Source organism: Bombus affinis, chromosome 11, assembly GCF_024516045.1.
Source record: "Bombus affinis isolate iyBomAffi1 chromosome 11, iyBomAffi1.2, whole genome shotgun sequence".
In the NCBI taxonomy this organism is placed as follows: domain Eukaryota; kingdom Metazoa; phylum Arthropoda; class Insecta; order Hymenoptera; family Apidae; genus Bombus; species Bombus affinis.
In genome coordinates, this window is record NC_066354.1 from 9426053 (window position 1) to 9443398 (window position 17346).

The 17346-nt window shown below is 37.0% G+C and overlaps 1 protein-coding gene across 5 annotated transcripts in view; it reads left to right on the forward strand.

Moving 5' to 3' along the window:
• LOC126921658 (uncharacterized) overlaps positions 1-17346 on the forward strand; it is a 570126-nt gene that overhangs the window by 536466 nt on the left and 16314 nt on the right. For all 5 annotated transcript variants that reach the window (XM_050733370.1, XM_050733366.1, XM_050733368.1 and 2 more), the window contains 2 exons: positions 3565-3846; positions 11590-11704. In XM_050733370.1, coding sequence (XP_050589327.1) covers positions 3565-3846; positions 11590-11704 — 397 coding nt within the window. The remainder of the gene's footprint in view (positions 1-3564; positions 3847-11589; positions 11705-17346) is intronic.

Consider the following 17346-nt stretch of genomic DNA (forward strand, 5'->3'; position numbering starts at 1 on the left):
AATCAAAGATTTTCATGAAATGTGATGTATAATATATCTAAGGGGACAATTGATTCCTAGCTTCTAGAAACGTCATCAACGGTGCCAAAAATTTACAAAAATAACGTACCTTAGTTGCTACGATAATGATAATATATTATACGAAAAGATAAAACGAAAAGAGTGATCGATATGGAACCTCTCGTATATAAGAATATATTATCCTTAATCTATAACATTCAAATACGACTATTGCTTTCTCTTCCATTATTTTTCATCTTCTACGACGAATACCCATACATTATCCATAAATTTTCATCGAACGAGCTACTCGATTCTCTAATACGTTCAATGTCCCTTCGAGAAAACTCGAACAATACTTCACTCTGAACTGCACACTGTAGTCTGAAATCGCACGGATTCGATGCTCTGCGATTTATCGTAGCGTCGAGATCGTCGTTGGAATACTGATGAGCTTGCGGCGGCGAGATCCTGTACGAGGAAGATGCACACCAACAGAATTCTCGAAAATCCTCGTCTAACCATCTCGTCCATATAAACACATTCTCTGACCTGACCTCCACTCTCTACGAGTTTAAAGCTGATTACTCTCGCTATACACTAAAGCTGTTAAAGTAAACCCGTAGATTGTCTCATAAGTTCCGTCGACTTTTCATTTTTCAGCTTTTATTAGATGTAAATTTCGAAAAAATTGACAGAATATTATTGATCGTCTGAATGGCGCCAGATTACGAAGGATTGAACTCATAGGAAGGAAAAGGACGTTTATGTAAATTCATATTTCTGCGAGTGATATTAAAGAAATGGAACCTAAGCAAATATTTTCTATATTCGATTACCTTCTGTTGAAGTTGACTGACAGAGGAACGAGTGGATGAATTTGTAGTAGAAAAATATATTGGAATAAGTATAAGTACAAGTACAGGTATAGTATGTCGATCCAGATCCTCACTCTTTCGGTGTTACAATACAATAGGAAGATAGGGAGCACGTTCATATATTTATAGCAAAGGACATTACCAAAAAGTTAACCTTGATGTGTAGCTCCAGCTGAAGGTTAGAAGAAACAGCGACAGAAATCTACTTGTAGCTCTTTCGTTTCTAGATCTTGTAACCTAAAACAAAATTTATATTCAAGAGCACAATAATATGGACCTCTCCTTATTTGGGATTTTTTTCACCAAATTCTATTTTCTTCGTATCAGCGGTGTCCAGGTCACGGATATACAAAAGAAAAGGTGCAGAGTTTATCTCGAAGTAATTACTTCAACACCTTCGAATTTTGTAGAAGTTTGTGCGCTGCGGTGCTGTTTTCGCGGAACTTGTTCTGTGTTTTCGCTTTGACGAGCAGGATCGATCGTTTCAAATTCGTCGCGCTAATTCGACGTTTAATGAAACCTGCGTCTACTTTTGGAATCAATCAACTTTGGTAGGGGTCAGAGGCGTAGCGAGAATTAACGCGGCCCGGAATTACAGAGGAATTAAATGAAGATTAATTTTCGTTTGAGCGTTGCGTGGACGCGACTTCCTGTATGATCGGGAATCGATTTTAAAGTTATAATTGACGTGGTTCCATGAAAATTTGGACGAATACTTTCGTTTGATGTTACGAATGCAGTACGTCTGACTAATCATGGTTCTATTCTACTTGAATTCACTGTCCTATCAACTTTCCCATGAAAATAAAAGGAAAATGAAAGTTTACTTGTATTTCTTGATAAATTTGACGTTATACATCTCAACTAATTGCTATTTAATTTAATTTGTTCTTCGTCTCTATATCCAAAAGTTTCCATCAACGTAAAAAATGAAATGAATATTGAATAATATAATTCTCGTTATTTTTGCAACTTGTCGAGGAAAATAACAAGAGAATGGAAATACACATATTCTTGTAGCATTTCTTCCTACGCTCTCATCTACTGCAATAAAACGGAAACTTCCTCTCACCTCTTGCAACGAAACGAAAATTACAGAACAATACGCCACGTAACAAGTTGCATCGTTCTCGATCTGTACTTAACCATTCCGCTGGCATCGTCGTTTCTCCCTTAACATTCGCGAAATTACAAAGTTACCTCAGAGCTTGAAGTAGGCGAGAGAAAAGAGAACAGACTCGCGGAAAGACTTCACTGGAGGGCAGAAGAAATTCTATATTCCATGTAGCCGCATTATTTACGTGCATTGTTCTTTTTTTTATTATTATTCTTTATACTTCTTCATTATTCTTGTGAAAGCGATGAAACGGAAAACGTGTATGCGAAAAAGAAAGGGAATGAAATAACGAACGTACGCTTTTATTAGAATTTTTATTACACCGCGCGATAAATTCTTGTTGGTTGAAGCTCAAATATGCAGCTTTCATGCTGAAGAACTGTCACAATTCGAAGAATTTCAATTTTCTTGCTGTAACAATAATGGATGCACGCGTTAGGCGTTTTCTCGCTGAATTCTTGCAAATATTAATACGTAGTTTACTACGAGTCATGTGTCGAATTTTAAAGTATTTAAAAGTCTCTTTATTTAGAAAAAAATAATTCATTTTTATGATATTCAAACGTTTGAAGTCGAATGAAAAATATTTAAGAAATGATACGAAAATTCTATCGATTGAATTGATTTTGAGTTATGCGTGCCTACCTTTTAAATGTAATTTCCACTCGAAGACAAACTAGAATTTAAATTTTGAAGGTTGCAAATGAAATAATATCTTCCGGAATGTTAATTTTATAAACTCTAACCATGATAAAAATTGTCATCGAGAAACACCATACTGTAATATATGTATGAGAAACCATTAAAACAGTGAGAAGGAAAAGAAGCTGTATGATATCAGGAACGATAACAATATTGAATATTTAATTTCATGGTAATCGCTGGAAAAGCGCTTGGTGTTTCAAAGCTACGGAGGAAAGTATGCTTGAATCATAAGATGTTTTCATTAATTGTCAAAGCTAGTGTGAAAAGAATGCCTCGTTCTTCGTTTCGCACTTTGTCAGGCAAAGAACCACTTTGAACTATAGAATTAAACGTTATTCCGAAAGTCCCTTTACATTTGCAGCATCGCATCTTCCACTTTAGTTAGCATTGCTGAGACTAGCAGCAATACCACCTATAAATTATAACAGTATATATACAATATCAGCATAATTTAAATAATCTTCTCTAGATTTATAAAATATATCATATAAAAACATTAAGTATAACATTTAACAAATAATTTCCATGGAAATAAATGATATGATACTCATTTGATATTTTGAGGCAAGTCATAAAGCGTAAAGGAGAACAAATTTAACAAAATTAATTATTTCCTTTGTTGAACTTACTAAATATTCGATACATAAACGATTCCGTCGTACAACAATTACGGAATCACACAAGTATGCTACTCGTCTAACCTTGAAGAAGATATTGCGTTAAAAATCCCTTCGGAGCGTTTAAAATAACGAAATTGTAATATTCGTACAAAGTAAAATAGGGAAAGCAAACTAAATGCGTTCATATATTATATATAAATTCAATAACAAATTAATAATTTCAGCTAATTATTTCTCGTTGCAGCAACAACAGCAGCAAGCGCAACAGCAAGCCCAGCAACAGCAGCAACAGCAACAACAGCAACAGCATCAGCAGCAACAGACACAGGCTAATTCGCCAGGAGGCGGAAATGTGGGGAAAAACAGCCCGTCGCCGGGAAATTCGGCGTCTCCTGGCACTGTGACGGCGTCCAACAAGACGCAGACCGAGCCAAAACCGGTCGAATGCAATTTGTGCCATCGGAAATTCAAAAATATACCGGCACTCAATGGTCATATGAGACTCCATGGTGGTTATTTCAAGAAGGTAATCGAGTCACGCTTTCCACCATTTTCAAGTGTTTTCTTTCGTATTATTACGTATATAGTATATTATCACAGTATTATATATAGTATTATAGGAATATTTTCAAAGAAAAGGCAATATTTTATTCCAATGAGATTGAAATATTATGATAAAGTATTAATAACGCAGATTTTCTTGGCACTGCTTCTTTTCTGCGTTTCTATTTACCGTATCTAGATTTCTAAATCGTTATTTTTGTATAAATTACATCAAAGTAATCATATAAATAACAAACGTAATAATAATTAGTACAATAGGGTAAATGATAAAATACAATAATCTTCGACAAGGTTACAATGAAGAATTTTACAAAAGTTGTGAGCGCTATAATATAATAGTTGCAGCTAATAATTTTGCAAGAATCATCCAAGGAATCATCATAAAAATTTGCAATATTTCATATCAGAAAACAAGAATAGCGAGATAAAGTAATTGAGAGGAACGAGTCGTTAATTCTAGTCTCGCGTTTGTTCCGCTTGCTTCATCAATTCTCCTCGAGACGGTCTCGAGATGAAAATTATACGGAATCCGGGCTTTGCTTACCTCTTCCACGAACCGCGTTTCATCCCGCGGGGGCAGAATTGAATTTTCAAGAAGAATTTCATGAAGTTTACCAAAGGCTACGGCAACCTGCAAGGTTCAGCGACATTACCATATGAATTCGCAATCCCAGAAACTCGCACGGAGAGCTTCGTGTAATCAGTTGGTGATTTCATGAAAATCTCGACGACCGAAACGCAATCAACCGGTGATTTCATGAAAATTTCGACCGGTTACGTTCTACGACGCTCCTTTCTTCGTGATACATGAGACGATAATCACTGAAAAGGAAAGAAACAAGAAGTCTTCTTTTGTTAAAATATCAAATTCCTCGTTGATATAAATTAAAACGATAGATGATCAAAAGTGGATGAAGAAATGGAGCAAGATGTCCAATAGAATCGAAAAGTGTATTTGCAATTTCTTGTTCATTTTATTACTTACATCCAGCTTCTAATAGAATCAAGAAATGTTGCTTCATCTTTCGTTATCCATACCCGCGTAAATTCTACGATATTATCATTCCACCGAAGACGTTTTTACGTTGAATGTCGTTTCTATCGAAATGGCGAGAAAAAACTTCGGGCGAATCTTTTTCAGCGTATCCGTACAAACGACACGCCGCGCCATTCGTTAAGACATTTTTAATCAGTGAGAAGAGAGGCGACTGGGGTGGAATCGGAGAAGAGGAAGAAAGAAGGGGGCAGAATCGCTGATCTTTCTATTCCGGCGACTGCAACAGCCTGCCTCTTCCTTGACCTTATTAAGAGCCTCTCTGTTCAGATTCTCTGCTCGCGAAGAGAAGAGAAGGAGGAAGAAAAGTATGAAATCGAGCAGATCTCCCCTCGTGATCCTATCCCTGATTTCTTCTCACTTTTTTCCTGCCTCTGCAACGATTATCGCCTGTAAATGCGTCGCAAAATGAGAAAACGAGAATTTCGTGTGATGGTATATTTTTGATAAGCTTCTAATTGTAAGATAATTTTATGATCGATCGGAAAAATGTTAATATCGCATAATTGAAAACGAAAATCTTTTAGGTACAAGGATGTAAATCTTTTAAAAATAATTCATAAGTTGTACTTTCGTAAATTCACTCCAACAATAATATTCTCCTACGTATCGTTCTACATTTTGCAAGAAATTCGTCGTTTATTCGTAAATATTCGCTTGCGTAGTAGAACTGATTCTCACGTCTAATTGAACGTTCCGATTCGCACAAATTTTCTCTGCTTCAAACACATCTTCGATAAAAAAGTAAAAACTCAAAAGTTAGGAATCGGTCGATCGAGCAAAGACAGGAGGTAAACGAGCGCAGATCGTGAGAGAATAAAATCGAGAGATGGAATGGTAAGGCGATGATCGAATCCAAATGAACCCATTAACAAGCTCTTTGCTTGGACGGTGGCGGCTGGAGACGGAAAGATTGGGAAGCAGCCACGGTCGAAGAGGGCTGTGCAAACATTGTCTCGAGCTTTCTCCATTATGTAGATTGAATCTGAACCGGTTACCGGCTGGGTTTTCAACGGGGTCTGCTCTCGTTTCAAACTGCACCCGGAGTTTTCAACTCGCCACTCTCTCGTCCATCTCTGTACGTGTGTGTACGTTGAATCCACGCGCATTCCAGCGTATCCAAGGCTTCGCGTCCAGCCTTCCGTTCATGCACTAGCGCAGCGTCCGGATCCATTCATTTTGATCTGTGTACATACACAGATTCATATTCATGCTCGCGGCCGGGGGCCTTTATGTTCGTCGTGACCGTGTTCACGATCAAGCGTCAGAGAGGTCCACGTAGCCGTTCAGGGACACGAGGTGAACGTTCATGGTTCACGGCCGGGGAACAGAGGCGTGAGTGCATTCGGATATATTTGTAGTCGACATCTGAATACGTGGTTCGCCTGCACTTTGTCCTACGTTAATGGGTTACCACGTGGCTATTGCCTGGGGATGTTCTCCGGATCGGTGTTAGATAGCCGGTGTAGATTGCTGATTATTTCTATGTCGATTACGAATGTTTATGTAGTCGATGTGAAAAATTGAGAGCCAGAGGAATCTTCGAAGGACGAGAGCTAAGAACGATGGAATTTCCCACGAATGTTTTTCCTTCGATTAATGGATAATCTATCTTTTAGAGAGCATAAAGTAGAAACTGTGATGAGTAGGCACGAATTATCGAATGGAGGAAAATACACGTGATCCCACGTGCGAGCTGATTTTTTCACCGATTTCATACCGTTTATGTCCGTAAGATAATCGAGTAAATTCTATTTATTCGAGGATTATTCTCGGTCGTTGCGCAGGAACGCAGCGTTTCCGGCAATCGGACGAAAAATATTCAACCTCGACCTGAAACTAACTTGCTGAGCACTTTTGTATCGCTTAAAAGTTCACGTGAATCCCGTTCGTCCGTTATACGAAACCTTAAACGCTTCGGGTCCGACAATTTCCACGCACGGATGTCGATTCCATGAAACGCGCCATTTTCCAACGCGCGTCCGCATCTGGATTTTCCATTCTTTCTCTTCTTGAGAACAAAAATAACACAATTTAATTCGGATATACCTGAATGAGAAACCATTGAAACTAGTATTATAATTCTATTTATAGTAGTGGTTCAAAACACCATTGATTTCTACGGTGGTATATGAGAGAATCTATTCTAGGAAGCTAGCAGTAAGATTAAATATACACTGGCAGACAGAAGAATTTCGACACTTACCGTAAAAGAGTTCCATGTGTATATACATGTTATGTGTTACATAAAACGTTCTGAAGTTTCATTAACGTCGTAGCAAAACGTGATTGTCATGATTAAATTGGTGAAATTTGCTGATCTAGACTAATCTAAACTAATGTAAAAATATAAATACATAGAAGAAAGTAAATATATGAAATAATTATTATCATGCCATTGAAATGGATTTGGGTATATCAAAAACAGCAAAGCTTTACAATAAATCTTTCATAATCCTACATACACATGTCAAAGGATATAATACCGCGAATGTATTTTAACATTAATTAGCTGCCATATTTAACTTTTCTGTTGAGAAATTGAAAGAATTTGTGAGATAAATTAGGAACAATTGCTATGATTATCCATAGAAATTGGGAGCAATTTAAAGCTCGAATTAAGGATGAAGTCATTAAGAAAGGCGGATAATGATGATTTATTCGCGTTTCGCTATGGAGAAAATAATGATTATATTTTTTAATCTTTCGTTGCGAATTCGATATGTTGGTACTGTATAATTCAAGAAAATTTATGAAATTCCTCGGCTTTCCAATCTGTATGTGCCTGTTCTTTCATTATTAAACTAAAAATCCCATCGAATCCATTATATGCCCTTCCGATACTATTCATATTGAAATTCTTTTATCGTTGAACCGCATTTTTAATTAAACATCAGTAAAAATACGTTATCTGAATATTAAAGTAACTCTTATCGTGATCGATAGTAACACTCGATATTAAAAAAGGAAAAGGAATCAAATATCCAGCTAAAAGTGAAATTAATATTTATACGTGTATTCGTTCTTTACATCATCAGCACGAACCTCATATCCTACTGTAAATCTCGTTCGTCATAACTTAAAAAATTTAACAATTCATTAATTTTTTTAGGAATTCAATCATATTTTTAATCGCGTATCCGTCATACCATTCAGCTAAAAAATTTAAATTTTGCAATAAAATCATACCAGACTTTGATTGGAAATGTTAGAAATTGTTAGGAAATGATACGAATTTCATAAATTCAAAATTCAATCAATATTTGAATCTAGTATAGAGAAGAAGAATAACATTTCTTACGATACAATTTTCTTATGAAATTTTGTTAATTTACCAACTGGAAAGCGAATTGTGATATTGAACGCGATACGACCGATACAAACAAAGCTTTGTACATACAAAGTCACCGCTCGAAGTTCTTTATTTCACAAAAGTATCGGGCGATCGACTTTCTATTATTCGAACTGTATCGAACAAAGCAAAACACAAAAGTGAACAAGCAAAAAAAGGGATGAAAAAATATGCGAGCAACGAAATAAAGAACTAAAACAAGAAAAAAGAAAGCGACTCTCGAACTCACTTACGGATCGACGCAACGAAGCATCCTGTGTTCGAACTGTGTCGAGAGGGACGTGGTAAAAAAAAAATGGGAGCAAAAAAGGGGGGAAAAAGAGAGTACAAAAAAAGAGTCAGACGTGTGTACATTACGGCACACAAGAGAACTCGCGTTCGGGGCTGGAATCGACACGGATCGAATTGATGAGTCGGAGCCTGCGAACGTTCCGCAATCAATTCCGCGCATTAACGGCAGCCGATCAATATTCATGAAGCGAGCGCGGTACGCCACGTCAAAGACAGAGTTCAATTTCGCGGCAGGTCATATACACACATACATACATATATATAAAATACAAGAATACATAGTATATATTACTATATTATATATATTATTATATATATTATACCATATATTACACATATACATATATGTGAAATAATATATACTCTGTACAGAGTGTTGAAAAAGGGTATCTATGAATCTACGACTTTGAAAGTTTCTAGTATTTACAAAAGAAAATAAGAAATATTTATCTGATCAATATTTCTATCAATATTTTTCGTATAAAAAGCAAAATATCCTCATATGGATAGTCAAGTAATTCGATTTAATGATCCACAAAAAATGCAGCCAAAGTACAAAATGTATCTATTTAATATGTGTGTGATGTAAAAAATATGAAATGAATGCCATATCTAAAAACGTATACCATGATTTACACGCATAAGCGCAATATGAAAATTAAAAGAGGGAACGTCGAACCTAAATTTACATCTAAACATATCGAACCAAAACTTATGTACCCTATATTATAATCTCGACTTATTTTTTCATCCCCTTCGAATCACCCCCTTGGCAATCCTGTCACGACTTCTAGAACATCCCGTAGATATTCGCATACAAAGCACAGAGAAACCCAGCTACATATCGAAGTAGGAAATTGAGGAGCACGATGACGATCAGCGATTACCGGGTTCACCGTAGTCCTCCTCCACCTCGTTCTATCTTGCTCCCTCGCCATTAAGGTTTCATCAAGATGACAACGTGGACGCCGTAGCGTGCGTATCACGGTGATGCATGGTTCCTCGAAGGGGACTGGCTCTCACGTGAAACAGGACGAAGATATATAGCACATCCGACGTGGACGTATGCTAATTGCTGCCTCGGCGTCCGAAGGACTGGCACAATTAACCCTTCGTTTCATCGGGACCACTAATCTGCGAACCAGTCGTACCCGATCGAAGTATCAGTCGGCGAGGGATGCGTTTCCGATTAACCGGCTGCACCCATGATAGACGAGACGAGGATTATGGGCCGCGTGGGGAGCATTTGACGTGTGGGTTTCGAGATGCGTTTGGTTAGTTAAGATTTGTTGAGGAAACGGGGACAGTGGTGTGATCAGAGAGTTGTGGGTGTACTCGTGATTAATGGCTTTCGGTTTGATTAAGGGAATCCTCGTCGCTAAGCAAACTCCCTTTAATCTTTTAATTCATTTAATTGTTTTAATTCGATCGCCCGTATTTGTTTACGTAAAATTTCGTTATTTCGTAGTCTGTAGCTGTTTTCGTTGTACTTTCGCGCGTGTAGAGATTTTACTTTACTTTGCCTCGTATCACGATAATGATACTTTTCAAGCAACGTGTCCGAGGATGTGATTCGATTATATGGTCGCTGTAATTGCAGAATCGAAGAGTCGAATGCATTTGAACTGACATCAAGAACAGTTGGCCAAGTTTTGATAATACCTTGAAGAGACATTCAAGCGATCTTAAGTAGGAAGATATTACAGTTGATTCGTTTCTCGACTTTTATCAAACGTTATGATTAATTGATGCTAATATTCCTCGCGAAGGTTCCTCGTGTGATTACCATTTCCGATATTTGTCAACGCGTTAGTATATACGCGCGACAGACGATAAGTTGTGAATGTTTCTAAGAAAATTTCGTCGAAGATCGAATGAGACATTATTTTATGAAATTGACACAACAAGCTTCGATCCGCCAAATAGAATTCTTTTATTCCCTTAATTCAAAGAACATCTATATTCATTCCAAAAATAATCTCTCTTTGAAATCCTACTTCTTTCAAACGGAATTAGAAATTTATCTAAAGCAGGGTTACGCAGTTAGAACAACGAAGAGACTGCAGAGATATAAAAACGTTCTTGAACAAAGGAAAAAGAACCAATAATACAGACCACTATTGCTCAGTCATTTCCTCTTCCTCGTCTAGCCTTTCTTCAACTGTCATCTTTATCTTCTCCCTTCTCTTTTATAATCCTGCTTGAAACGCCTGATCTCTTCAATCTCATTCCACGAACATCCCTCCGTCTCTCCCGTCCCTTTTCCATGTTACTTTTCCACTGGATTGCCCCTCTTTCTTTACTCGCTCTCTTTCTTCCTCTTGTCTCGCTTAAGCATCGTTTAACATTCTAATCGATTTATCAATACAAGCCCTGTAAAATTAGATTTTGAATCATTCGCGAATGACGAACTAGGTCAGATAGAATCGTGTTGCGCAACGAACTTTCGATGAATGACCAAGACTTGTAGTAGATTCGTCGAATGAGCTAATTAGTAATTAGGAAAGTATATTTGCGTTGAATTTATTCCGAACCTTTGATACCGATTGATTTACGTGATTGTTTCCATTGTTTATATTATATGTATATCTCAATGTATAAATTAACGGGGCAATTGAAATGAATATGGACTTGTTGGGATTAATGTCAACTTATATGTTATTTTCTTTATTTTTCTCTATTAAGTCATTTAAGTTGGAGTGCATGTATATGCATATCAAGAAGAATTAAAATAATGTTTCTGATCGGAAATTTATGATGAACAATATCAAAGTTATTAGCATAAATATTATTACATTACCATATTATGGATAATATAAATATTCTTGATTGGATAAAAGTCACCTAATTCCATTTTTATAACGTAATTAAAATATAGGAAGAATTGGTGATTTTAAGATAAATGTCCGAAAATTTGTAGAATATTAACTTTTTTAAATATTTACAATAAAGAAAAGTTTTGATTTGAAATGAAATTTATAGACGCCTATTATTTCTACTTATTCTAGGATGCTGAGAATAAGAAAAGTGAGAAGAAAGAGGTCGTCGGTCCGCCTTTACAAACCGCGTCTGTCAGTGTGAGAGCGCTGATCGAAGAAAAAATCATACAGAAAAGAACGACTGGTAAGTTGTATTGTGTACTCGTATTTTAAAGCATGCCACTCGCAATAATATTTCTAACTGATGTTAACATAAATTTAATAACAAGTATTAATGTTTCGTATACATCAACCTAATAAGTCGAACACAATAAACGCGAATGCCAAAGAAAGGAGGATAAGGGTAGAAATATCTTTTATTCGTGTAATTTATAGTTCTATGAAATGTCGAATAATGACGTTAATATCAAACAACGTGAAAATTCAAAGAGCTTGCGGAATAGAAATACGATCACGATGATTTATGTGCCTTGAAACGTATCTCGGTTGGGTTACGTCTATCTTTCTTCCTCCCAATCTCTCTCTTTATCACGATCTGTCTTCTCTATAGATACATTTCGCGAACTATCATAAGGAGCAAGACCGAGTTATATTAACTGTCGAGTTACGTTAACTTTCCCTTAGACACATTCAGCAGACTAACGTGACATCTGGTTACAGAGAATCTGTCGCTGAGCTACTCTGTATACACTCGCGAATACTTAAGACCGGAACTAGGGCAACTTGAACGAACATGGAATTCGTTCACAAAGTGCGAGCGGGAGCGTAACTATACGCGTTAGATAAGACGTTTTAATATAATCGCGATAAAGATTAAAATAATCACAGGTGAATAATACGATAATAGTTTGAATTAGTAAATTATCTTTTCTTTGCTTTATATTTATATTTCGATCTCGTTTAAGCTCAGAGGAAATTTAATATTCACCATGAGATTAGAAATACGTTCCTATTGGAAAACTAATTGCACGTTGTATAACAATACGATTTGTACGAAAATAAACCATAACATAACGTTCGATACAATCCGCGTTATATCATATATCATAGAAATTGTAAATAATTAGATACTTTATTAAAGTCACGATTCAGTGTAGAATGCTGGAAAAAGTGCATCGATGTTAATCTTCGAATCAATGTTCGCAAAGTCGTTTCCGTAGCAAGATATTAATCCGATCAACTTCGAACGACAACGCTGAGAACACAAAATTCGTGAACGCGATTTCGATGATTCATGCGATCCACGACGTATCTCAATCCAATCCCATCTCCTCTCTCTTCTTTTCTCCTTACTCTTTCGTATCTATCCATGTTTCTATGTATCCGTGTCTCTTGTATCTATATACATGTCTATATTTGCGTCTATGTCTGTGTTTGGTCCGTGTCTACATACTACGTCTGTCCGTCTGTGAAAACCGTGTACACTTGCCAGAAGCTCGCGTGATATTCCAGCCAGCGAGAAATCGCGCCTCCTCCTCGTCGCTCTATGCACTGCCGAAGAATCGTGATTTACGAAGCGAGCACGCCAGAATATTTCTCGCATTGTCCACGTTCGAACGATAAATCAAGCTGTGCCGCGATGGTCCTGGATGGCGCAGGGTGGCGCGAGGGTGGCCGGATGCCGCGCTTTTGTAACAAAGTGCGCGTCGTTAACGATTTATGCGCTATTTCGTCGTCGACCGCTGCCAAGTGCAACGCGAGACGAAACTGTCGTTTCTTCCGCGATGATTCTTCGCGGATCACCGGTCTCGTTCCATATTCAGATTGGTCTACTTGAACTCACCCCTTGACGTACAGTTTTCTTCGATCTATCCGATCGTAAATGTACAACCTATTCTGAGTAATATTGTTTCATTTTAAATAAAATATTTCAATTTCTGGTACTTCCATTTTCAATACAATAGAATGCCAAACGCAAAGTAAAAATTAGGAGAAAGCAAATGCCGGTGATTGTGTGGATTAACGCAAAAGATGTGTGAAAAATGGTTGGATAGCTGTGCGCGTGTCTCACCTCAATTTTTGAAATAAACTTACAAGTCAGTAGATTATTGTCAGTTGATTGGTTTATCATCGGATTGATAAGAATGAATTGTTGGTATTTATTTTTTGGAAAATCAACCAGTCGAGCCTATAGTGGCAGACCACGAAATCGGTCGATAAATAATTTGGTGGAATCGACCGTTCGACACTGTTCGCTTGCTGACGACGCATCGCGTCGCGTCGTCCGTCGTCGACGCATCGATGCAATTAGAGGATGGTTTCTGGTTGAGTTAGTTGTCGACGACGAAATAGCTCGATGTTTGGTCAGAATCTCAAGAGAAACGACAGTGAACAGCATGACAACGCTTCGTTGACGTGTGAATTCAATTCGGCGATTTTGAAATGTGATTTGTGATCTTTCGAAATATTTCGAAATACATTTTTCGAGTTGAACAATAATTTTCAAATATTTTCCTTTGATATGTTTCATATTGATGCTATATGTTGATAAATAGTTTTCATATAAAATCTAGGTTCTACTGTAGTATTATTATACTGGAAAATTTTACTTGTTTTTTAGTATAAAAATCCGTAATGTTCGTGAACTGTTATTAATGTCTCATGATCGAGCTACAGCTTATGGTCTGATAGAAGCCTGATATATTCTACTTATAGATAGTTCTAGCAATAAAAGCTAGAATTCTTTATTTAACTAAGAAGTAGAGATTGTTTCTAAGAATTTATTCGTACATTTTAATTTATTTGAACGTCCATTGATTGTTATTTCCAGCGTTCGTATCGTTTCTAATGTCTGACAACTTTTGAATGCATTCTACTCGTTCTTTCGGTTTAAGCTAGACGACGATGATCAGATACGATTGCTTGAAAAAATTGACACTTTTGATTTAAAAAATAAGATACAGTTCTAGAATGACCAACATTAATTTTTACGTCCCTTTAATTAGTACTATCGCATGCATATATTATTCAAGTTATATTAAATATCTTTTCGTCTCCCATTATATTATCATTAATATTCGCATAATTATTTCCTTCCTGTGTATAAAGATTCGCTTGATCTATAAATTTACAATTCCGCGTTAATTAAAACAGTGCCTAAAAACGACATTTCCCCTTGTTTTGCTGCTTTTTAATTTAACCGGTATGCATACGTCTGACAGGAAAAACAATTGCACGTCAAAATATAATTTATTCCACTACACGTTGAAAATTCCACGTCACGGATAGAATTTCCGTTTCAATGAAGCTATTATTCCACTTCAAAGCTATCGCTCTTCGCTTAGCGCACGCGTAGCCTTTTTCCTGACTGTCCGTTTCTACGCCACACGATTATTCATTTTAATAATCGCAACGAGGAAAAAGGGGGAAGGAAAAAATCGTTCGGTTAGGAACGCGAGTTCTTTGATGAAAACACGGCACGCGTTGCGGCAAACACGATATAAATATTCATTGCGTATTTAGGGGAACTACGTATTCACCGAACAAAACATTCATAAGCAGATAAATTGATTGTAAATGAATAAGTGATCACAGGCGTGCGAACGCGCCGAAGCATGACGCTCGTAATAACGTAATAACAGAAATGATGCGAATTTTAAAACAATTTGCAACGATAATGCCAGCGTAAATACTTAAAATCCATGAAACATCGGTCATGGGGCTGTTCATTCATTAAAAATAATTCGCTCGAATGTAACATTACAGCTCGAACGATTTATTTCTTTATTTTATTTTGTTTTCTATACGTGCTCAAAATGAACATATAGTCCTTTATAATAGTCTTCTCTTCCTTCTATAATTCTATAATTAGATTTTCTGGAAATAGTATTTTTATTCTTTAATCGCTGTAGCAATTTGTCAAGGCTGGGAAAAGATAATTATTTCTCACTTTTATTGACGATATTATGCGTCGTACTGTCGAAAACGTTTAAAATTATCTCTTATAACACATATTTTCTATCCATTTGCCAAACTTTCGCAACGATCAGCAGATAACCACGATATTTTACCGGCTCCCCATAACCAGCGCCGTCATCTTATCGTACTTTCCATTGAATTGCAGCGATGCACCCAGCATCGAGTTATGCATCGTCAGCAGTGGCTCGTAGTCCGCCAGGATCCCCAGCAAATTCTGTGTAAATCGTCGTTTCTACTTGAAGAATTATCGTGTCGATATTACTTCCAAGTTATGCCTCGTTTTGAGCGTTTTGTCAACAATAATCTCTCGTATCACGACTACTCGCCATTAATCGAAAATCACACGCAAAAGATATAAGAATACATTTTTATGGATTTTCTGTTAGTTTTAGAAACGATATAAAAACAGACGATAAATCATGAAAACTTCATATCTATTTTGTATCTATTTATTTTTAATCAAAATCATAAATAACGAAAAGCTATGATTTCTTGTGATATTCCAGAGTTAATGATTCGAAACAGTAAATATGCTTTTCTACGAAATAAAAATACGAGTAACGCGGCGTCGAATATATCGTTCGATAAAAACCTGCGAATTAAAAGAATACAAAAAAAGAAAAAATAAACAAATACTATCCAATCGGTCCAATTTAAACCGTTTCGATTTGCTTATTTACAATTTTTATTACGTTTATTTTTAAACGTTCGATCGCCACGATTCACTCTTTTACTTCAACCATCGAGGTTTCTCGTGCCAAGACCTTGAAAAAATATCGACCACTCGACTTTTCCGCATGCTTTCCTCCGATATAGCGAAAGCCGCAACGATTTCCTCGCGGAGAAGTAAAAACAACATCGAAGAGCCCCTTGGACTGCGAACAATCTGCTTTTACCGCGATCAATGATTGGCAATTTGCAAAAATCCCCGGCGGTTTCGCTCGCGCGGATTTACGTCGTTACGTGACCGTACAAATGCGCGACCATCAAATGGATTTGCGGTCCACATAACGTTATGCGTAGAAGCGCCGACTGAAAAATGTAACGAGGCTCCATCGTCGAGCACTGCGTGAATTTCGGCGGGTTAATATGAAACATTGATTTATCGATCAGCTGCCTCTGTAAGCTTTATTCTATATCTATATACACGTTTGTGTAAACGTTCGTTAAAATACAAAAAATGTTTCACATTTAAAAATAACAATTATGTATTCTTCGATTGGAATATCATCTTTTTTAATTAGAATTTAGTTTCGATCGTAATATTACTTTTCAAACGTAATTTGGTACCTGGTTTTTATTATTTCCTCGTTTAAGAGTAATTTAGCGTCGTTTCATTGCGCCACATAATTCAGCGTTTGCCCGTGAGGTGAAGGTAGCGAAAGAAAATAGAATAAAAAGCTAGAAAATTTCGTCGAAATGTTGTGGGTACTACGCACGACAAATTGCACGGAGATCGATCGCCGTCCCTACAATTTCCATCTCCATTGGTCGAACAAAAGCGTTTACAACGATTTCAATTTACCCCCAGAGGGAAGAAAAGCAATAGTCAAAGACGGATATTAATTTCTTCCGGTTGATTTATTGGCCGCGTGGGCCGTGTCGACAATGAGCAAAAACGTCAAGCAACTCGCGGTTTCTGGTGTATAACGTAAGGTAAAAAACCGAGAGGAAGTGAAACTCACGGGCTCGTGGCCAAAACGAGGGCCAAATATTCATGGAATATCGTCGTAGAAAAGTTTCCTCTCGCCATACACAACTGCACACTCTCGACGTATCCCATTTCCTTCTCGCGCCTCGGCCAGGATACGCGCGCATTTATATCTGTCGGGTTTCGTTGCTGTCGTAAACGACGTTCCTCGTCTCGAAATGTATTTTTCAACGAGCCCCGCGTCGTGTCTCCGCGGA